Source organism: Podarcis filfolensis, assembly GCF_964270895.1.
Source record: "Podarcis filfolensis genome assembly, chromosome: Z".
Lineage (NCBI taxonomy): Eukaryota > Metazoa > Chordata > Lepidosauria > Squamata > Lacertidae > Podarcis > Podarcis filfolensis.
In genome coordinates this window covers 17,544,672-17,568,207 of record NC_139617.1, presented here as the reverse complement: position 1 = coordinate 17,568,207, position 23,536 = coordinate 17,544,672, and the positions used below count along the sequence as shown (strand labels likewise).

General features: G+C 45.1%; 1 protein-coding gene across 15 annotated transcripts in view; it reads right to left on the bottom strand.

The window, feature by feature from the left end:
- The window catches only part of DRP2 (dystrophin related protein 2), a 60,769-nt gene that overhangs the window by 16,924 nt on the left and 20,309 nt on the right, over positions 1–23,536 (bottom strand). For all 15 annotated transcript variants that reach the window (XM_083595860.1, XM_083595850.1, XM_083595859.1 and 12 more), the window contains 11 exons: positions 20,667–20,800; positions 19,829–19,985; positions 18,727–18,847; positions 17,466–17,734; positions 16,594–16,740; positions 15,600–15,678; positions 13,073–13,133; positions 11,620–11,681; positions 9,185–9,259; positions 1,795–1,996; positions 561–646 (listed from right to left, as the gene is read on the bottom strand). In XM_083595860.1, coding sequence (XP_083451986.1) covers positions 561–646; positions 1,795–1,996; positions 9,185–9,259; positions 11,620–11,681; positions 13,073–13,133; positions 15,600–15,678; positions 16,594–16,740; positions 17,466–17,734; positions 18,727–18,847; positions 19,829–19,985; positions 20,667–20,800 — 1,393 coding nt within the window. The remainder of the gene's footprint in view (positions 1–560; positions 647–1,794; positions 1,997–9,184; positions 9,260–11,619; positions 11,682–13,072; positions 13,134–15,599; positions 15,679–16,593; positions 16,741–17,465; positions 17,735–18,726; positions 18,848–19,828; positions 19,986–20,666; positions 20,801–23,536) is intronic.

Here is a 23,536-nt window from a genome sequence, read left to right as displayed (position 1 = left end):
TAAGCTGAGGTCAGGGGCAGGTCCTCTCTGTCGCAGCAACTGCACAGCTAGGAGTGGCTGGGAGACATAGGACTGATGGTCCTGCCTTTTCCTAATTTGCAAGTGTACTTTAGACAATGAAGAGCTAATTCATCCCTCTAGACATTCCTCACCTGTCAGCACTGTGATAGGCAGGAGGGAAATAGCTGGTCTGCTTTAAAACTCAGTGGAGCACTGTGGAAGCCCTGTTCCTTGGAGCAAGGCAGGACTGGAACTGAGAGGGTGTTTTTCTGTCATGCAGTATTGCATGTGCAGGACTGATTTGTGTGCAGGCCTATTCATGCAAGTGGGACGAGGAACCCATGAAAGAATGCTCTCTCCTCCGCTGCAGGAAACAGGAGCTTTGTGAGCAATATAAAAGGCTTCCTGCCATATTCCCATCTGTGCAATACTGGAAGGGATGCAGGCAGGTGAGTTGTGATGCAGCTGTGACTCCTCCTGCACTCGCCTCTCTCCACCTTTCCAAACCTGAAAGCCTCCCACACTCTGGTTTCATCAACCATCTCCCCCGGATGACTCACATTGAAATTTTTCCTTCACCTCCGTGCCACACAGACATGCTATGCCTGTCTTGAAGGAGAGAGCCCGCATCTTCCCGCTGCGTCCACTGGAAGACAAAAGGCGCAGGGTGAGTGGGGTGGGGGGAAACCTGGAAACCCCTCCCCTTTTTTGGTTTGGTTTACAAGTGTCCAATTCCTGCACAGCAGAGGAGACACTGTAGTGGTTTCCACCAAACAGTGCTGGCAGAACCAGGCCTCCCAGAACAGGCCTGCAAAGGCATGAAGACCCACTAGGAGCTCAATGAAAAACATGCATTTCCAGCCTGCAATTGCAAAAGCAGGGTGCGTGCATAGCACCTTGCAGGCAACAGGGCATGGCTGGTGGTCTGTGTCTTGCTTGGCAAACCCAACCTATAACAAACAGGCTTTTCCTTCCAATGCCACATCATAGCCATCCAGACCACATGCCAGTCTCCATTGACAGAAGCCTCAGTGGAGATACCAACCAATTCAATCCACCTTTGCCCCTGAAGACACAGACTTTATGAAACTTCATGTTTAAAGGCAGTCTGCCTGCTTTTATCAGGTCCTTGGAACACAGAACAACCATCTCTACAATACACTGCTTGTGGATTTCCTATCGTAATCATCATTGTGTTGCTTTTTTCAGAAAGGTGAACTCAAAGCAACTTACGAAAACAAACATTTAAGTAGGAAAACAAGAGGCATAGAACAATTGAAAATGCCCACAATAATTTGTATAAAAGAACAACCCCATCTCACGAAGACAGGATTTCCCAAATATGTATCTCTAGCTGTTTTTGGACTACAACTCCCATCATCCCTAGTTAGCAGGACCAGTGGTCAGGCATGATGGGAACTGTAGTCCAAAAACAGCTGGAGACCCATGTTTGGGAAACCCTGCACTAAAAGAGAAAAGCAGGAGATTAAAGTCAAAGGCCTGGGAGGATAACAATATTCAGATGCCTAAAAACAGATAGTCATGGTGCCTGGCATGACAGCATTCCACAAATGGGGAGGACCCACTGGTGAAGCCCATTTTCACACTGCCATACTCGGCACCTTCCTAATTAATTTTTATACCCCAAAACCAGTTTCTAAACAGTTTACAAAGTATAAAAGCCAGTTTACACAAGCATTAAAACACAAGCCTCTTTCATTAAAATACACAATAAAACAATCAGATTAAGTCTGCTAAGGCATCTCTTATTGGTATGGATGCCTTTATGGGTACCTATCGAAAACATTGAGCAGCCAGTTCAAGGTCATGTCGACGCAGAGGGGGACGTTCACCAGGATGCCTCTTTCCTCCTCGAGCCGCTCGTAAAGGGCGGTCAGGCAGTGGATCACCTCCACCACATCCATCACATGGTCGCTGGGCTGCAGCTCATGTTCGCTGAAGACCTCCAAGGCTGTTGGTAGCGTCACCAAGTCCACTGTGGTGCCCAGAGAAAAGGTGGTCAGAAATGGAAGTGGGAGATGAGAAAACAAAAAACAAATCTGTTATAGATTTGTCACAGGAAGCAAGAAAGACCCCCCCCATGACAAAGATAATCAGGGCTACAATTAAAAAGGTACAAAGTCTTTGAGTTTGAAAACAACTCAAGGCACAGCAAAATGGCGTTACCCATGCCACCAACTAATAAAAAAGAGGCACCCTTTGCAATTGACAGTTGTTGTTAATTTCATTTCTGTACTGCCTTATATTTTTAAGGGGGGGGGGGCGGACACTTCCGGCTTCCTACTATAAAATATTTCGAGATGTGTTAACATCCCCACTGAAAGACTTAATGAATGGAATCCTCCCAGGAAAGCAAATACCAACATCATGGAAAAATGCATATATTACACTAATCTCTAAACAAGAGCAGGATGTACTCCAGCTTAAAATCTATAGGCCGATTTCCTTATTAAACAATGATTACAAGATATATGCAGATAGTATAATGACAAAAAGAATGAGAGCAATTCTAAGAAATTTCATACATGAAGATCAAACAGGTTTCCTGCCATCGAGGCAGTTAAGAAATAACACTAGTCATATATTGAATACAACTGGACTTCCGGGTTTAGCGCCATCGGCAATGGCGGATTCCCTCTGAGCTGGAGGGACCCGCTCCGTGGAAATCGGGTCAAACCGCTACGGCGAAGCGGAGACCCTTTTTAAATCACAGGCGGGGTGAAGCCTGTGAACGTGGGGCTCGGCGGGCACCTTTCGCGCCCCCCAATTTGCAAAGGGACCCAATTATGGGCTCCGGAGCGAAGCGGGCGAGTGGCGCGGTGCTGTGAGCAGACTGCTACCTCCACGGAGCGAAGCCGCATAGCTGTTGCCGGAGAGCGCTGACTTCTTCCTGAGACAATTCGACCCAAAAAACAACTACCCGTGAGTAGGATTAATTGGAGAAAGCAAGGGGGGGGGAAAGGATCTTAAATTCGGCACCGAAGCGGGAAGGTATGAACAGGAAGTCTGCCTTCCGCTTTTTGTATATAGACTAAAGCAAAGAAGCTGTAACCTAAAGCCTGGGAAAACGGATTTGAAAGGACTAAAACTCCAACACCCAAGTAAGTGATACCCCCCTTGGATGCAGGAGAAGAGGGCGGAGAGATTTGAACTACGTTTACCTGCAAGAGAGAGGGAAGGAAATAAAGATCTACTGCTCAAAACCTGGGAACGGGCTGCCAATGGATAATAAGATTGCCGTTTTTGAAAGCGCACTGTCTGTGAACAAAGTAACTTTTTGACAGCTAGCTCTGCAAGGGAGATACATTGTTTTTGGCTGCTTTCTCCTGATCTTAGAAAGAAAGGAAGTAACTGGAAAGTATTATAAATTGAAACTGACTTTTGCTTTTGTTTCTCTGCTTGAAGGGGGGGGGGGTTTAAAGTGCTACTTTGGAACATATCATTATAGACTGATACTGTGTCCCCCTAGAGGAAGTTTTTGAAACTGTTAATATTTAGGCCAGGGGAATTTTCCACTTTGAAACAAGTTGTGGCCGTGGGACTGACGAAGTGGTATGGCAGATGGGAAAGAAAAAGCAGATTATCCTTTAGACAAAACAACGAGGTCTGGGAAATCTTGGCAGTGAAGACCGTCAACATCGGGTCCTTCTGCCTCATCTGCGGCTGCATCCATACAATCTAAGCCAAAAGGTATGTCATCTGAAGAAGCTCTAGCAGTGGCATTAGGTAAGATAAATGAATCATTGGAAAAATTAAGTAAACAGGTGGTAGAAGCAACTACTAAAATTGATCACAATACTATAAGCATTAACAATTTGGGACAAAAGGTAAACACCAATACAGAAACTATTGAGAAACTGCTACAGGAGTCTACTCTGACTCGACAGGCAGCTGAAGAAGCCAAGGAAAAAGCAGCTGCAGTGGAGGAGAAGATTCCAGGCATACAGAGGCAGCTTGAGGACCACAGGTCAACTTTTTCTATGATTGAACTTAAGGAGAAACAAACTAATTTGAGGATCAGAGCTGTGCCTGAGCTAGAGAAGGATAATTTGTCAGACTTTCTTATGCAGGAATTTGCAGACTTCTGGGAACTGGACCAGGGAAAAGAAGGATTTAAGATTGTGAGTGCTTTTAGACTTGGAAGAGGGGGGGAAGAAGAACAGGGTGAGAGACTGTTTGATTACCCTTCAATCAAAAGAGGAGAGAGACAAAATTCTGGGTCTGCATTTCCAGAAGACTTTAGAAATACATCAGTCAAGAGTTGAGATATTTAAAGACATCCCAAAACATCTTTTGGACCTTAGGTCCAATTACGGAGATTTGGTTGCCCTGTTGAGAAGGAACAGACTTATCTTTAGGTGGGAATTCCCCCAAGGCCTATCTTTTAGGTTTAAAGGAAGAAAGATAAAAATAAGATCAGTGGAAGACAAAGAAAAATTTCTGAAAGATTACGGAGAAGACCTACAGAAAGAATCTGGAGAAGAGCCAAGAGCACTGGACAGAGAATCATTTGAAAGAGCCTTAGAGCAAAGAGCACTGGACAGAGGATCATTAAAAAGAGGAATACTAGACATATCAAGACTATCTTTTGGACTGGACTGTCCAGAGAAAGAAACAGCAATACCGCCGACAGAACAAGAGCAAACACTTGGTGCAGTTGGAGGAAAAGCAGAATAATTACATCATGGCCCTGCAACTACTGAGCTGGAATACTAATGGTTTGAATTCTTCTCAAAAAAGGAAAAAAGTCTTTCACCTACTAAAAAAGGAACAATTGGACTTGATTTGCCTACAGGAAACACATGTGATAAGGCTCCATAGAAAAGTTTTGATTAATAAAAGACTGGGTCAAGAATTTATTTCTTCAGACAAAGTAAAAAAAAGAGGAGTAGTAATTTATGCAAAGGAGAGCCTATCACTGAAATTTATATTCAAAGATGACCAAGGAAGATTTGTGGCAATTGAAATTCAACTACAAGGAGAGAAATTTTTGATAGTAGGTGTTTATGCTCCAAATGAGGGAAAATCAGATTTTTTTAAAAAGTTGCATGAAATTTTGTTGGACTATCTGGACTATAATATCATTATAATGGGGGACATGAACGGAGTGGTATCTACAAATATGGACAAGGCACAGAGACAGGTAGTTACCAAGGACGGCAGACTACAAAAAACCTTTTTTGAGATGACTGATAATATAGACTTAGTTGATATTTGGAGAACAAAGAACCCCCTGGGCAGAGAGGGAACTTACTTCTCTGAAGCCAAAATGACATGGACAAGAATTGACCAAATTTGGATAACTAGAGGACTGACTCCAAAGATTAGAAAAGTGGAAATTTGTCCTAAAACTTGCTCCGACCACAATGCTGTGAAAATGGAGATGAAATTAACACCAACTGGCTCCTTCAGATGGAGGATGAATGACACCTTGTTTAGAGATGAAGAAGTGACCAAGAAGGCCCAAAAAACTTTGAGAGACTATTTTGAGATAAATATGAATACTACTGTTGAAAAAAAAGTAATCTGGGACGCAAGTAAAGCGGTTATGAGAGGGAACTCAAAACGAGAAAAAGGATAAAATTTTGGAGAAAATAAAAGAAGGTGAGAAGAAATTGAGAGCGAAACCAAAATCGCAAGAGATTCTGAGAGAAATAAAGTTATATCAAGTTCAATATATGAAAATGATGAATCAGGAAATAGAGTGGAAAATCAAACAGATGAGACAAAAGACATTTGAATCGGCTAACAAATGTGGGAAACAGCTAGCTTGGCAAATGAAAAAATGACAAAAACTTAACACCATCACAAATTTGGAAGTGGAAGGAAAGACTATACAGAATCCAGTGGAGATTAGAAAATGTTTCCAGAGATATTTTAAACAATTATATACACAAGGGCCACAGAAAAAGATTGATATAGATCAATTTTTGAAAACAAATGGGTTACAAAAAACCTCTCAAGAAAATAACTTAATGTTGAACTATAAGATAACGGATCAGGAGGTAGAAGGTGCCATCCAGAACATGCAATTGGGTAAATCTCCAGGGCCGGACGGTTTAACTTCAAGATATTATAGATCTTTGAAAGATTGGATAATTCAACCACTAAAGGAAGTTTGTAACGGAATTTTGGAGGGGGGGAAAGTTGCACTTGTCTGACAATACGAGAAATATAATTAATATTTTAGAAAAATTACAAGTGAACATTAACACTAAAGCAGTTTTGATATTTGTAGACACGGAGAAAGCTTTTGACAACATTTCTTGAAGTTTTATGAAGAAGAATCTTCTGGGGATGGGGGTTGGTCAAGGTTTTGGAAATGGTATAGGTGCAATTTATTCAGAACAAAAGGCCAAACTAATTGTTAATAATGTGGTTACGGAGGAATTTAAGATAGAGAAAGGGACACGACAAGGTTGCCCAATTTCCCCACTGCTCTTTATTTCGGTCCTGGAGGTTCTCCTAAATATGATCAGAAGGGACCAATTGGTTAAAGGTATACAAGTCGGAGCTAAACAGCACAAATTGAAAGCATTTGCAGATGATCTAGTATTGACATTACAGGAGCCAGAAGCTAGTACCAAAAGAGTACTTGATCTGATTCAAGAATTTGGTCAGGTTGCAGGATTTAAGTTGAACAAATTTAAAACTAAGGTTTTAGAGAAAAATCTAACCGTGATTGAGAAAGAGAGGTTTCAGAAGGAGACAGGCTTAACACTGGTCAAGAAAGTAAAATACCTGGGGGTTAATATGACCGCTAAGAATGTGAATTTATTTAAAGATAACTATGAAAAATGCTGGTCAGAGGTGAAAAAGGACTTAGAAATATGGTCAAACTTGAAGCTTTCCTTGCTAGGCCGTATTGCTGTTATAAAAATGAATGTATTGCCAAGAATGTTGTTTCTGTTTCAATCATTACAAATTTTGGATAAAATGGACTGTTTCAAGAAGTGGCAGAGAGATATTTCAAGATTTGTCTGGCAGAGTAAGAAGCCCAGAATAAAATTTAAAATACTAACTGATGCAAAGGAAAGGGGTGGATTTGCCCTGCCAGACCTTAAGCTTTACTATGAATCAGCCGCATTTTGCTGGCTGAAAGAATGGCTGCTTCTTGAGAACACAGACATTTTGGATCTAGAAGGTTTTAATAACGTATTTGGGTGGCATGCATATTTGTGGTATGATAAGGTCAAAGCACATAAAGCATTTAAAAATCATATTGTCAGGAAAGCGTTGTTTAATGTCTGGATAAGATATAAAGATCTACTTGAAAGTAAAACCCCAAGGTGGTTGTCACCGATGGAAGCGAAGGCTCAGAAAAAGCTCAATATGGAGGCCAAATGGCCGAAATATTGGGAGATTTTGGAACAAGAAGGAGATAAATTGAAATTGCAGAGCTATGAGAGACTAAAAGATAAAGTGCGAGATTGGCTTCATTATTATCAAATAAGGGAGGCTTACAATCTAGATAAGAAAGTTGGCTTCCAGGTGGAAAAATCAAAATTGGAAACAGAACTGTTAGATCCCAAAACTAAGATACTATCAAGAATGTATAACTTGCTGTTGGAATGGAATACTCAGGATGAAATAGTGAAATCTGCTATGATAAAATGGGCACAAGATGTTGGACATAACATTATGTTTGCTGACTGGGAAAAGTTATGGACCACAGGTATGAAATTTACGGCATGTAATGCCTTAAGAGAAAATATTATGAAAATGATTTACAGGTGGTACATGATACCAGTCAAGCTTGCAAAAATATACCATTTGCTCGATAATAAGTGTTGGAAATGTAAAGAAAATGAAGCTACATTCTTTCACCTTTGGTGGACATGCCCAAGGATTAAGGCTTTCTGGGAGATGATCTATAATGAAATGAAAAAGGTATTTAAATATACCTTTCTGAAGAAACCAGAGGCCTTTCTCCTGGGCATGGTCGGCCAATTGGTGTTAAAGAAGGATAGAGCTTTCTTTATGTATGCAACAACAGCAGCAAGAATACTCATCGCAAAGTATTGGAAGACACAAATCTACCCACCCGGGAAGAATGGCAGATGAAAGTGATGGACTACATGGAACTGGCGGAAATGACTGGCAGAATCCGAGACCAGGGAGAAGAGTCGGTAGAAGAAGATTGGAAGAAATTTAAAGACTACTTACAGAAACACTGTAAAATTAAGGAATGCTAGAGGGATGCTGTAATAATAATAATAATAATAATATAATAATTTATTATTTATACCCCGCCCATCTGGCTGGGCCTCCCCAGCCACTCTGGGCGGCTTCCATAGAAACCAAAAATACAGTAAAATCACACGTTAAAAACTTCCCTGAACATTCCCTGCTGGAATGAAGTTATGTGGTTTTAGCAATAATGTCATAAAGGAGTATGTAAAAATGGATTGATAACAGTTGAAAATGTAAGGCCATAATATATTAAGATAAAATATTAAGATAAAAGTAAAAAGGGTAAGGATTTGCTGAAACAACTGTTGAACTAGAATACAAAAAAGGGAGGTATGAGGAGGTCAAGGAAATAAGCAAATGAAAGTTAAGAAATTGAAAGACTGATTTGTTTTTGAATTTTTTTTGTTGTTCTGTATTTTGTATGTTTTTTGTTTCTTTTTATTTTTCCTTTTCCTTTTTTTCTATTTTGTAATATCTTTGAAACTTTAATAAAGATTATTTGGAAAGAAAAAAAAACCTGAACTCTTGGAGAAGAAAAATGAAAAAGAAACAACTTTAATGTTCCTTGACACAGAAAAAGCATTTGCCAATGTTTCTTGGTGAGAGTTATAGAAGTTATGGATTTTGGGACTGCCTTCACCAAAGGGCTAAAAGCCATATATATAGAAAAATGGGCAAATATAATAATATATGGTAACCTAAGCTGGAGGTACAGTATGAAAAATGGTACTACTAGACAAGGATGTCCTTTATTGGCACTGCTCTTCATTCTAGTATTAGAGATCCTGGCAATAAAAATATGAGAAGACACAGAAATAAGTGGGATTCAGGTGGGACAAAAAATACTGCATGTTTGTGTGTTGCTCCTTCATGCATTTCGTAGCTCCAGTTTACAGAATGTGAAAATTGTCCCTAATTAGGCAACATGGCTGGTACAAGAGGAAGAACAGGAGGGTATTCTGGGGCTTACATCGCAAGGCCTTCTGTACACGGCGCAGTTTCATGGCTGTGCGATACGCAGAAAACTTGATGTTGTTTAGGTCAGCTGTAAGACAGAAAGAAAAATTAAACCACAGGCTGTCCTTTGCCAACTTGGTGTCCTCCACTAAGGTTGGCACTATTTCTTTGTCATTCTTGCTTTGCCAACTTCATGCATTGCAAGTGCTTTGAACCTCAACTCCCATCAGCTGCAGGTGACATACATAGTTCTCTTCCTCCACATTTTATCCTCATAACTACCGTATTTTTCATCCCATAGGACGCACCGGCCCATAGGACGCACCTAGTTTTTTTTGGGGGGGGGAATAAAGGAAATTCCCCCCCTTTATTTCCCCCCCAAAACCAGGTCGGGGAACAGCGGGATGGCGGCGCTGCGCCTCCCCGCTGTCCCCCGAGCTTGTGGGGCTGCCCGATGTCTTCCTGAAGTGCCGGGCGCTCTGCTTTCAGAAGCAGGCAGCTCTGCGCAACCTTCCGGAGCCCGGCGTGGCTTCGTGCCGGGCTCCGGAGGGTTGCACGGAGCTGCGCCAAGCCCGGGAGCGCAGGGAGCTCCGTGCAACCCTCGGGAGCCGGGCGCGGCTTCGCGCCGGGCTCCAGAGGGTTGCGCGGAGCTGCGCGAAGCCCTGGAGCGCAGGCAGCTCTGCGCAACTCTCGGGAGCAGGGCGCGGCTTCGCGCCGGGCTCCGGAGGGTTGCGCAGAGCTGCGGGAAGCCCAGGAGTGCAGGCAGCTCTGCGCAACCCTCGGGAGCCGGGCGCGGCTTCGCGCCGGGCTCCCGAGGGTTGCGCAGAGCTTCCTGAAGCCTGGAGAGCGAGAGGGGTCGGTGCGCACCGACCCCTCTCTCTCTCCAGGCTTCAGCGAAAGCCTGTATTCGCCCCATAGGACGCCCCATAGGACTTCATTTTTGGAGGGGAAAAAGTGCGTCCTATAGGGCGAAAAATACGGTACCTTGTAGGTTAGGCTGAGAGACTGTGACTGGCTCAAGGTCACCCAATGAGTTTCATAGCTGAGCAGGGAGTTGAACTCCGGTCATCCAGGTCTTAGTCCTACACTCACAACTCTTGTGGTTCTTGTTACAAAACTGGACCGAGAAGCATCACCCTGTCCTTCACTTTATCCCAAAATCAGGATGCTTCCAGCCTGTTGCTATTATTGAATGGCATTTAATCACACAGGGGCAAATTCATGTTATGAAATAGTTGACAGGGAGGTCTTGCACAAACAAACTCTCCTCCCCAAAACACCTGACTTTTTACGATAAGGAAATTGAAGAGGGAAATGCATTGGAAAGTGGGTGGATGACACTTGCTCCAGCACAATGTCAACTAACTCCACTGTCCAAGCAAAGCCACTTCTGCCCTACAGAGGAGGTGGAGCTGCAGGCTTCACGGCCCCACAACGTGCGCGGCAGCTGGAACCCAGCCCCCGCGTGATTGGGGGGATTCCTGGCCGCATCACCTCCTGGCCAGCCAATCGGCTGGCTCTGGGGGTGTGGCCTGCCGCTTGCCAGCTTTTTGTGGCCCTGTCTGAAGCCTGGGGAGGACCCTTCCCGGACTTCAAGCAGACGGGCTGAAGTCGGATATACCGTATTTTTCGCCCTATAGGGCGCACTGGCCCATAGGAGGCACCTCATTTTTTGGGGGGGAAATGAATAAAAAAAATTTATTTCCCCACCCCAGCCACGGGGCTGGGGCGGGGGAAGCCCGAGCTTCCCCCGACCCCAGCTCCCAGAACAGGCTGCTATCCACAAGCCTTGCGAGCCCGGTGGCAACTGTCCCCGGGCGCGCAAGGCTTGCGGACACCTGCGCGAAGCACGGGGCGTCCTCCGGAGGGCGCCCTGTGCTCCGGGATGCAGGCTGCCGCCCGCAAGCCTTGCGAGCCCGCGGGAAATCCCCCCGGGCGCGCAAGGCTTGCGGATAGCTTCCTGAAGCCTGGAGAGCGAGAGGGGTCGGTGCGCACTGACGCCTCTCGTTCTCCAGGCTTCAGCGAAAGCCTGCATTCGCCCCATAGGACGCACACACATTTCCCCTTCATTTTTGGAGGGGAAAAAGTGCGTCCTATAGGGCAAAAAATACGGTAGTCGGTTAGGACCAATGCCTAAGCCAATACTGGTCATCACCTGTAACCAATAAAGTTGTGGCCTTATTTAGCCCATTAACCTTAATAATTGTGTCATGTGTCATTATTTCCACTGGGGGGCGGGAACTCGCCACGCAAATCAGAATAAATAGCCAACATTATCTGATCTCCCTGCAAATAAATCCGGATGAATGCTCAAATAAGAGGAAGCACCCTGAGAAAGACATCACATTCAGTGAAGAAGCTTCTCCCTCTCCTCCCACTGGCAGACTGTCTAGTGGTCCATAACAATTGTTGTGATGCAGACCTTGCAGACTTTAAAGTCCTTCTTACCCAGTGTCTGGTATAACTCAGTCATCTTGGGATGGTCCCAGCATGTTGTCTGAGCCTGGTGGCTGAAAAGATAAAGAGGTTGAGAGGAATTCAGTAACAGGAAGTTACATATTATTTAATAATAATAATAATAATAATAATAATAATAATAATTATTATTATTATTATTATTATTATTATTATTATTATTATTATTATTTATACCCCGCCCTCCCCAGCCAAGACTGGGCTCAGGGCAGCCAACACCAAGTATAAAAACAATTGATTAAAATACAACTTAAAACAAGATTAAAATACAACATTAAAATGCAGCCTCATTTCAGTAGAAACTCAAATAAAAAACTTTTTTGGGGATGAAAACGTTAAATCTTCACCAAGGCCAACTATCCAGACTGGTCCCACGTGGGCCAGAAAAAAGCCAGGGAAGTCCCCAAATAGGAATTCCATCACAGAAGGAAAAAGGAAAAAGAAAGAGGGGGAGGGAATCAAGTTGATTCCAAGCCAAAGGCCAGGCGGAACAACTCTGTCTTACAGGCCTTGCGGAAAGAAATCAGATCCTGCAGGGCCCTGGTCTCATGAGACAGAGTGTTCCACCAGGCCGGAGCCAGTGTTGAGAAGGCCCTGGCTCTGGTTGAGGCTAATCTGACTTCCTTAGGGCCCGGGACCACTAGGGTGTTGCTATTTATGGACCTTAAGGTCCTCCGCGGGGCATACCGGGAGAGGTGGTCCCATAGGTACGAGGGTCCTAGGCCGCGTGTGTTTACATGTGTGTTCCACATATAAATATATATTTTTTCAAGAGTTGTGTACCGTTACGACTGTAGACATTTTGTACCAAATAGTATGGGAAATAGTATATAGAAAGAGAACCCGCACAGGTGACACTGAAACAAAACCCTACACATATGCTAAGTAGAAAAATAGAAGCATTGCCCCCCCATGCCACTTCCCCACTCTCCCCCTCTTATCTTCCAAACCTAACACTGCATGCAACAGTAATGTCTCACAGCAAATGAAACTGATCTGTAGCAAACACATCTTGAAAAAACAGACAATGTACGTATTTTTTGTAAACTAAGAAATCTTTAACAAAAATTATATTTAAAACAAAACAAAACTGTAGACACCTTGTGTGATTTGGGATTTGGAGAAGGAATGTCCTGGAAAATCCCAGAGGATGCAGGTACGGATAAATAATTGTTTGTGCTGATGTGCAAATCATAGCAATGCCAATCATGAAATAAAGCAATATGGAGGTTCAAACATGTGGATGTCTTGGGACCCTAGACTCCCACAGTGTCCCACAGAGAACTTACAAATCTTATTGACTGCAATGTGGGGTTAGGTTGTGGGTAAGATGCCTGAATATGTGGCAAGAAAAACTGAATACTGCTCTCAGTCACAAGGGATAGGACAAGACCAGAAACTCATTCAGATGCTGTTGCACACTCACTTGATGTAGTATGGGACCTTACTGGGAGAAATTGCTCGTTCCCAGGGGACTTGGACCGAGGCTGCAAGAAAAAAATAGGAAGAGGAGATAGACAGAAAGGGCTGATAAGCACTTTGCATGTGATTTGAATGCACCAATTATTTACCTGCAACTACTTCTATTTTCTATGGGACGCGGGTGGCGCTGTGGGTAAAACCTCAGCGCCTAGGGCTTGCCAATCACATGGTCGGCGGTTCGAATCCCCATGGCGGGGTGAGCTCCCGTCTTTCGGTCCCAGCTCCTGCCCACCTAGCAGTTTGAAAGCACCCCCAAGGGCAAGTAGATAAATAGGTACCGCTTTATAGCGGGAAGGTAAACGGCGTTTCCGTGTGCTGCGCTGGTGCTGGCTCACCAGAGCAGCTTCGTCACGCTGGCCACGTGACCCGGAAGTGTCTCCGGACAGCGCTGGCCCCCAGCCTCTTAAGTGAGATGGGCGCACAACCCTAGAGTCGGACACGACTGGTCCGTACGGGCAGGGGTACCTTTACCTTTACTTCTATTTTCTAATCCTCATACCTGGAAAAACACAGTTATGAAACAAAGTTTTACTCAGAATAGACCCATTGAAATTAATGGATCTGAGTTAATCATCTACATTAATTGCAATGGATCTACTCTTAGTAGGATTTGCAATGGATACAACCCAAGATCCCTTCTTTTGGTTCCCATTTTTGCCTGTCTGGGCAAATACCTTACTAAAATATTGTTAGTGTGTGTCATCATTCTTCAGGGTTCAGCTCCTTTCCCAAGGTCACTAGAACAGGGATGGGGAAATATGTGGCCCTGAAGATGTTGCTGGACTCTAACTCCCATCATCCTTCACCATTGGCCATAAGTTTGAGAAAGCAATAGATGGTGCAGCTATTGCAAAGGAAGTGAATGCATAACATATATCGCAGGCAGTACAGTGGTACCTCAGGTTAAGTACTTAATTCGTTCCGGAGGCCCGTACTTAACCTGAAACTGTTCTTAACCTGAAGCACCACTTTAGCTAATGGGGCCTCCTGCTGCTGCTGCGCCGCCCAAGCACGATTTCTGTTCTCATCCTGAAGCAAAGTGCTTAACCTGAAGCACTATTTCTGGGTTAGCGGAGTCTGTAACCTGAAGCGTATGTAACCTGAAGCGTATGTAACCTGAGGTACCACTGTATAGCTTTTAATTATGGACAACAAACAATGGGAAACAGTGGACTGAGTGGTGCTGATAACATCATCTTCAGTATGAGGACATTCCAGCTGATTAGTTGTGCTTTCTCTCCAGATGGTCCATTCCATTCCACTTTTCCGTTCAAAATAAGCAAATAAATCATTGCTAGAAGAAAACTAGCAAAGCAGGAAGTGGGGGGGGGGGGCTAAACATTTTCCCCTGATGAGCTAGGGTTTTTTTTGTCTGTTGTTGTTTTTACTACTGGAGAGACCGTTTAAACATTAAAAATGGTATCCTCGAGGCTGGCCGACAGTAAATATTTTAAAGCAATTAATTAAATATAATAACTGTATTAAGCATAAAATGTTGTCCCCACATCAGATTATTTTAGTCCCTTTGTCAAAGCTAAGGAAAGCTTTATTCAGGACAGTGGAAATGATAACCAGAAATGACAGCTACAACAGTCATAAAGTAAGTCCACAGGCAAGCTGCTGTTGTTTCTTTAAGAAAAGAAAATCTGGGCCCACTTCAAGTTTTGAAAATAAACCAAGCACATTTTAAAATCATTTGGGGCGGGGGTGAGACTTGTTTAACAAGTTTAACAAGTCTCAGGGCAAGTGAACAGGCAGCATACGCATCACATGACATCAAGTTTCAGTATTCACCCAGGCTATGAAACACATGTAGCCTAGCAATGAGTCAGTCTTGGGGCAATATCCAAACCCAGCTCAAGGATCTGTGGTAGGACCACCTCAAGGACAACCTCTGTGAGCAGAGCCCCTGGAATGCAGAAATGGCAAGAATGCTTGAGTGGCAAAAGACATCAATTAGCATTAGTCAGTTTTGGTCCTGCCTTGCTTTTCATAGAAAAGGGTTTTCTTTTTTTAAAAAAATGTGGCGTATGTAATGCTTTGTTAAGTAAGCATCACTGAAGCTGGGCCTTAATGAACTTTGGAGGAGGAAAGAGATTAATAATAATAATAATAATAATAATAATATAATAATGGTATCCTGACCACAAGTTCTTATAATTCCATTGTCCTTTCCTAATTACCAACTGTATACACATGGCCGCTGACCACAAATTTGTACCAAGTTGTCCTGTTTTTGTTGTATAGGTTTACTTTTATGAACAATAATAATAATAATAATAATAATAATAATAAAACTTTTACAGAAATGGCACGCTGTAGTTGCAGCCTGAAATGGCACTATGTATTCTTCCTCCTCAAGATTCTATCATCTCATTCAGCTGCACACGCGAAACATGCTAAGGAGAAGGGAGAACATCTCTTCCCCTCCAAAGTGACAATGTCTTCAGCTGTAGATTTTGTCTACGTACTTGAAAGGAAGTGCTGTGATCCTGGCCCAAAGTCTCGGTGTGCGTCCTGAAGGTGCTTCAGCCGGTCATTGATGGAGACCTATGTAGAGGTTGGAAATATTAAAGAAAATTGGCAGGGGGAAACATGTAGCATTTCAGCCTGTCCAGCACAGAACCCAGATGTGCCTCCTATCTTTACAGAGTAGGCTATATTCCATCCACACAAACGTGATGAGGTTTCTACACAAACACTACCCTCCACCCAGGCAAGCAAGTATAAAGTTCTACACAAATATAAAATAGGGGACGTGGATTGCCACTAGTACATGTGGAAATGACCTAGGGTTTTTAGTAGAGCATAAAGCTTATCCTGAGTCAAGAGCAGGATGCAACAGCAAAAAAATGCTAATGCTATTCTAGGCTTCATCAACAGAATATAGTGTCCTGAACAAGGGAAGTAATAGTCTCACTCTATTCTACCTTGATCAGACCACACATGGAGTACTGCATACAGTTCTAGGCAACACAGTTTACGAATGATGGAGACAAGCAATTCACATGCAGAGCTTATAGCCAGGGCTGCTGCAATAAACAGCTGTGTAAGCCTTGGGGAGCCAGAGAGGCCAGTGTTGCCCACAGTTACCCCTGACCATCATTCAAGGCACCCCAGGGTGCCACAGCACACTGGTTGAAAACCACTGTCTCAAAGGGTGACACATGAAGGATGGAACAAGTTTTGTTTTCTCCAGAGGGTAGAATCCGAACCAATGGATTCATGTTAAGTGAAAGGAGATTCTGACTAAACATCAGGGGTATCTTTCTTACAGTAAGAGCTGTTCAACAGAGGAACAGACTCCCATAAGAAGTGGTGGACTTTCCTCTGGACATTTTTAAGCAGAGGCTGGATGGCCTTCTGTCATGTATGATTCCTACATTGCAGGGGATTAGACTGGATGACCCTCGGGTCCCCTTCCAACTCTACAATTCTACAAGGTTCTTGTGTCCCCTCCCTCACCTGCAGCTGTTTCCAACGTGTGTTGATCTGTTCCAGGGCACGAGAGTTCTCCATGGACAGATGCACATCGGAGATAGCCAACTGATGTGCAAGGTCATTCACAAGCTTCACTGCATCTTTCATGGGGGACAGCTCCTCTTTGAACAACTGGAGGTCCATCCCATCCCAAAGGAAAAAGAAGTTGGAAAGAGTCAGAAAGAAGGAGAGAGGAGAAGAAGAAGAAGACGAAGAAGAAGAAGAAAGCAAGCAAACAATGATCTTCGATTGTTTACAAATGGGGTTTAATGCACTCAACAACGTATGATGACCCAACTCATGTTGGAAGTGGTGGAAGAAAGCAATCACAGGCCTCTTAAGATAGATAGGAAGGTTGTTCCACTCACAAGTCCCTTGTGGAGCACTTTTTAAGTGCCCAACAGCTCACTGGTTGTCAGATGTTGGGAACCATAGTTCAAGGGTCTTGCTGAAGGACTGCACTTCATGGAACTGATAAAGTGGACTTTAACCCACAAAATCTTATGCCACAAATAAATTAGTTATGGTCTTAAAGTGCCACAAGATTCCTTGGTTGTTTTTAGCAACCTCAGTGTCTGCCCACTCCCTCCCTCCAGGCAGTGGCGAAGCTGCATGCTCCGGCACCGGGGGAGGAGAGCAGGCAGGGGTGTGGCTGGCGCACGTCCCGGGGGCGTGGCATGCCGCCCGCGGGGGTGTGGTGTGCATCCTGGGGGCATGGCGCCCAGCGTGGTGAGGAGGTGTGCGGCGTGTGTCCGGGGGGCGGCCACGATGGTACCCCCCTCCCTGATGGTGCCGGGGGGGGGGCGATGCGCTCCCCCACCCACCCCCGTTCCTCCACCAGTGCCCCCAGGTCATACCTTGGTGGCCTGGATGTGTTCTGGCAAAGAGTCGATGAAGAGATCTCCAATGGGCTCCCAAGTCTCCCTCACACTTTCAGCTTGGTTGAGGGTTGTGCTGAGCTCCTCCATGGTGCCCTTGATCTCCAGCAGCTGCTCCAAGGTCCGCTCGATGTGGCGGTGCTGGTCGACGCAGCGGGCAGTGAGCTTCTCCCACAGCTCACTGGCCACAGTGGCCTGTTTCCACACAAAACGACTGATGTTTTGGATCCGGTGTCTTGGGGAAGCATCTAGAAACAGAGCAGGAAGAAGACTGAGGGCAACTGATCTGGAGGTCAAGCATGAGGGTGGCAGCCCTGAGGAACTCAGAGAAGGGTAGAGGCAGAAAGGCAAACAGGTATAGGCACTTTGTATTGCAGTTAAATGTTATTAGCACAACATCACCCTGGTGTTTTGTGAGAGGGTGGTATATAAATACTTTTATGAATAAATAATAAATTGTGAAAAGGTGGGCTGGGGGGAGTTCAGAGGGCCTGCCTAAAGTTCCCTGTGCCTCTTGCCTACACCCAGTGTTTCCCAAATGTGGATCTCCAGCTGTTTTTTGGACTACAACTCCCACCATCCGTACCTATCATACTGGGAAATAAAACACTTGCAGGCACGAGTGATTCCACAACAACACACCTCTTTAACCTGGTTTTTGATACTTGAGATGTATATCTTTAGGACCCAGCCTGCCTCTGTAATTTTATGTTGTTTTAAACTGTTTTTAACATTGCGTTTTAATTATTGTAGCCCACCCTGGAACCTGGGGTGAAGAGCAGGTAATGAATTGTAATAGCAACAGCAATACTAATAGTAACATCGACTCCAGTCTGGTACCTCCCTGCCCCCTCCAATTCTGAGCACCTGACTTCCTTAATTCCTTTGGGATGTCCCTGTCCATCCTATGTAGCTCATCACCACCATTTTAAAAGGGAATCTGTCCTTCCTGCAGCCTTCAATACATCCATCTAGGAATGAGATTAACTTCTATTGTATCCTTCTGGAGGTCAGGAGTATGTTATCCTCCAAATGCGCTCATAGAGTATTCAGGGAAGGATTATGGGATCTCTCCATAGTGACAAAGAAGGTCAGTAGGTTAGCCTGGAAGCATAAAAGCCTTGTGCCAGTGAGCTAGCATTGCCTTTTGGTTTTGCCCCAGCAGAACGAGAAGAGTTTGTTTGAAGGTGCAACATGAGCGGACTGGGGGAGACAGCTAAAGTTATGTAGGACCGTAAACCTTTGCTGTCGGAATTGGAGTCCTCCACTTCTTCAAATGGATGCTGAGTGAGGAAGGCCTGAGCAGACTCCAGGACAGAGTAAATGTAGGGGCCCCGGGACTTCACCTCTTCCATAAATGCCTGTGCCAAGGAGAGAGAAGCAGAAAAATTAAGTAAGATGCAATGTTGTTTCCTGGGCACATAACAACCCCCTTCCAGTGCCAGCTTGAGGATTTTGGGTACCCTCAGTGGGCTCCCCCCAGCCTGAAACAGGTGGGAGTTCAAAGTGGGTTGAACTAACAATTCTCTTAGGCTGCCTTGGATTTTTTTGGTACTCTGTGCCAAGTGGCAATGGTAGCATAGTTCAGAGAGGGAGGCCCCCTCTGCTGGTCTCAGGGGCCCTGGCAAATGCCCAGCCTTGCCAACCTTGCAGCACACTCAGCTGACACATGGCATAGGACAGGGGGGCTTATATGTTTCCAAAGCTCTGCTACAGATAAGGTGTCTGCTTAACCATTGCCAAAAAGAGAGGACAAAATGGATCTACATACGATAATTTACATGTACAGATGCATATTTAGAGAGGAATATTATAAAAGAGAACTAAAGTGCACCTCACCATACCAGGCAAGGCCCTTGCAATTGAAGCCCCCTGCTCTCACTTTTTGGGGTTATCTATCTTTTAATTAGACTTGGAGGAGACAGCCCTTCAATACAGAGCACTCCTTCAAATAAAATTAGTTGGATAGTGCATGGAAACAGGGTCTTTTCCATGGTGAGCACCTGGTTGTGGAGGGTGATTTTTTTGCAGGTTGGTTTAATTTGAAAAGACGACTTGAGGGCCTGTTAAGGTATAGGCCCTCACTGCAGCCACCCCAGCTAGCATGGCTAGGATGATGGGCTGTATAGCCCAGCAGCATAATAAGAGTCCCACTGGATCAGACCAAAGGCCCATCTAGTCCAGAAGCCCAACAGATGCTCATGGGATGCCCACTTCAGAGGCATATTATTTCTTCTTATCCTGGTAGAGGTAGTTTGCAGACATTGTGCCTAATAACCTTTACCAGCTTTATTCTCTCCCCTCCCCCCTTAATGCCATGCTATGCCCTCTGGGACACTTACCGCATGCCTCTCCTTCTCCTGCTGAACCAATAGGACGTCCCCACGGAGTGGCAGCTGGGCGGAGAGCTCCTCATCTTTTTGGCCGAGCCAGTCTATGATCTCCTGCAAGGGAATCTGCAGCTTGCTGCTGTGGTCTGAGAAGGCTTCCAAGCGAGCCCTGAGGAAATGAAGGTGGGAAGCAGGCAAAGAACAATGAGACCACAGAGATGGGGAGCGAAGTATTTGAAGCAGAATGCTGAGAGGGTGACAAATGAAACCATCTCGGAAGTATGTGTTTTGGATACTCAGAATTAAACCCTTCTTTTGTCCATTGGCTGATGTCACAAGTGATGTCAACAGACATCACTATAGCTATGGCTTGAGAAAAATGGCTTCGTGACCTCCCACTTCTCCCCCCACCCCGCATTGGCTGTGAGGGATAATTCTCCTTCACACAGCCAATGCTTGCAAAATGCATGCTTCTTCCTTCCTCTCCCCTTCAGCTAATGTGGGATAGGGAGAAAAAAACCTGCATTTTGCAAGCACCAAGCATAGGGCAAGCAACACCCTTTGCACAGCGGTTCCTAAGCGTCCAACAGATTTTTGACAGGTGGGCAGGACAACCTGTCTGCCAGTTGTGGGACATCAAAGTGACACTGTGTGATTGACAGGTAGGATGCCCCATCTGCTTGCCAAAGCTGGTTCTCAGGGTCCAGACCAGAGCCACAACGGTTTCCCATCCCTGCACTGTCTATTCTCACCCATGGAGATTTCAACTTTGGCTTCAGTATCTGTCAGACTGGCTTCTGCAAGCCAAATGAAAACAAGGCACTTTGCCACGCATCTCCCAGCATCTCACCGAAGGCTGTGCGATTTCTTTTTAATCTCATTCCAGCAGAGATTCATCTCAAGAGGCATCTGCGGCCCAATGGCACCATTCAGAGGCTTTTGGCTCACACAGGCTGGTGCAGCACCATCTTGGGCTGTTTTAACCTGAGCATAAACACAGAAAGCAGGAAACTCTATTATCAAATGAAGAAAAAAAAGCACTTGGTACCCACACGGCAAGGGAGCGCAGTAAATTTTTATCCTATTGCTCCTCTTCTTTCCTTGTTGGGGAACAATTGTGTGGGAAGGGATGCATAGGAAGTGTTCTAAAAATCTATGATTAATACTGGGTGCTGCTTTATAAAAGACATTTTAGTTTATTAACCACCTGATTTTTAGTTACTCAACCGCTTTTCTTTTGTATGTACAGTATCATGAAAAACAAGAGGAAAAAGGGGGGGATCATCTTTGTTTTGTTTTTGCTTCATTAACCAATTTCATTAAGCAATTTTTAAAAGCTCACAACCAAAAAAAATAGTGTGACAGCACTTGCTGTTGTGAGTATTCATGGATGTTCGATTCTTATTTATCAGCAGTAGTTGGGATTTTTCAATCAGTACATATTAGGGAAGGAGAAGATGGTAACAGTAAACATGCACCAAATCCAATCACTATGATACAACTTGAATAGTCATAGCTTCCCCCAAAGAATCCTGGGAGCTGTAGTTTGTTAAGTGTGCTGAGAATTGTTAGGTGACTACCTATCCCCCTGACAGAGCTACAATGCCCAGAGTAATTTAACTATCCATCCCTTTTTTCAAGGAACATGTAGCTTTCTGAGGGGAATAGGGGGTTGCTTAACAACTCCCCAATACCTGTAACAAACTACACTTCCCAGGATTCTTGGCGGGAAGCCACGGCGCTTTAAAGTGGTGCAATACTGAATAGTGCAGATGGGGGGGCGGGTAATTGGTGATGGGAAAGACACAAGACCTTGTAGAGCTACTGTCAGTCATAGAATCAAAGGACAGTAGAGTTGGAAAGGACCATGAGGGTCATCTAGTCCAACCCCCTGCAATGGAAGAGTTCCTCCCCCCCCAGGATTAATTGTATCTGCCTGGTATCAAACTGGGGACCTTTCATGTGTTGGGCGAATGTGATAACTATTACACTGTGGACATCAGAAGTGAGAAACCTTCAATGGAGTCCATGCCCATTCCCAGTGCAGAACCCACCTGCATCTTCCTCTGCCTCACACCTGATGTCAGGTGTGGGGCAAGTGGGTGTTTTCTGGAGGAAATAGCTTTGCAGGTCTAGTTAGATTCCCTGCTCTTGGAGTAAATGGACAAAAAAATCTGAACTAGTAGGAGGACACTTTCTATGTATGTAAGTGGGATCTGCAACAGAAAGTTTCAGTGTGGAGTGTTGTTATTGAGCCTTCCTGCACAATGCCTCATTCTATTTCCCCCTCCCCCCTAGAGCAGTTAGCATTTCAAGCCTGCTGGGGTCTTCCTCCATTGCTTCCTCTCTCCACTCCTTTAAATGTTTTTTTTTTACTTACAGGTAGGTAGCCGTGTTGGTCTGCTGTAGATGAAACAAAATAAAAAAAATCCTTCCAGTAGCACCTTAGAGACCAACTAAGTTTGTTACTGGTATGAGCTTTCACATGCACACTTCTTCAGATACAGTGGTACCTTGAGTTAAGAACTTAACTCGTTCTGGAGGTCCGTTCTTAAGCTGAAACTGTTCTTAACCTGAGGCACCACTTTAGCTAATGGGGCCTCTCGCTGCTGTTGCTGCTGCTGCTATGCTGCCACCACGTGATTTCTGTTCTTATCCTGAAGCAAAGTTCTTAACCCGAGGTACTATTTCTGGGTTAGCGGAGTCTGTAACCTGAAGCGTCTGTAACGTGAGGTACCACTGTACACTGAAACAGATAGGTGTGGTAAACCTGCCAATCTGATAGGTGTGGCTGATAGGTGTGGTAAACCTGCCAATCACCCATTCCCACCACCCTTCTGAGTAATACCCCTCCCCACCCTCTCACTATATATAAGGGTCTGGTGACTTCTGTTTCAGTGTATCTGAAAAAGTGTGCATGCACACCAAAGCTCATACAAATAACAAACTTACTGTATTTTTCGCCCTATAGGACACACTTTTCCCCCTCCAAAAATGAAGGGGAAATGTGTGTGCGTCCTACGGGGCGAATGCAGGCTTTCGCTGAAGCTTGGAGAGCGAGAGGGGTCGGTGCGCACTGACCCCTCTCGCTCTCCAGGCTTCAGGAAGCTATCCGCAACCCTGGGGAGCCCGCGGGAGTTCCCGCCGGGCTCCCTAGGCTTGCGGATAGCAGCCTGCATCCCGAAGCCTGGGGCGAGCTGAGCTCAGTGCGCCCCAGGCTTCGAGCTTCGCGCAGCTCTCCGCAAGCGTGGGAGCCCGGCGTGACTTCACGCTGGGCTCCCACGGCTTGCGGAGAGCTGCCTGCATCCCGAAGCCTGGGGCGAGCTGAGCTCAGCGCACCCCAGGCTTTGAGCTTCGCACAGCTCTCTGCAAGCCGTGGGAGCGACTTCGCGCTGGGCTCCCATGGCTTGCGGAGAGCTGCCTGTTCTGGGGGCTGGCGTCGGGGGAAGATCGGGCTTCCCCCGCCCCAGCCCCACGCCTGGGGGGGAAAAATAATTTCCCCCCTTTATTTCCTTCCCAAAAAACTAGGTGCACCCGATGTACCAGTGGGTGGGGGAGTTGGTCCCTAAGGTGCTACTGGAAGGAATTTTTTAATGTTGTTTTTGTGTGTGTGTGTGTGTGTGTGTGTGTGTGTGTGTAATTCTGTAAACTCTGGAGTTCCCTCTCTAGCCTCCTGATACCTCCCTCCCTCTTGGCATGAGTGGTGCCATTTTGGCTACA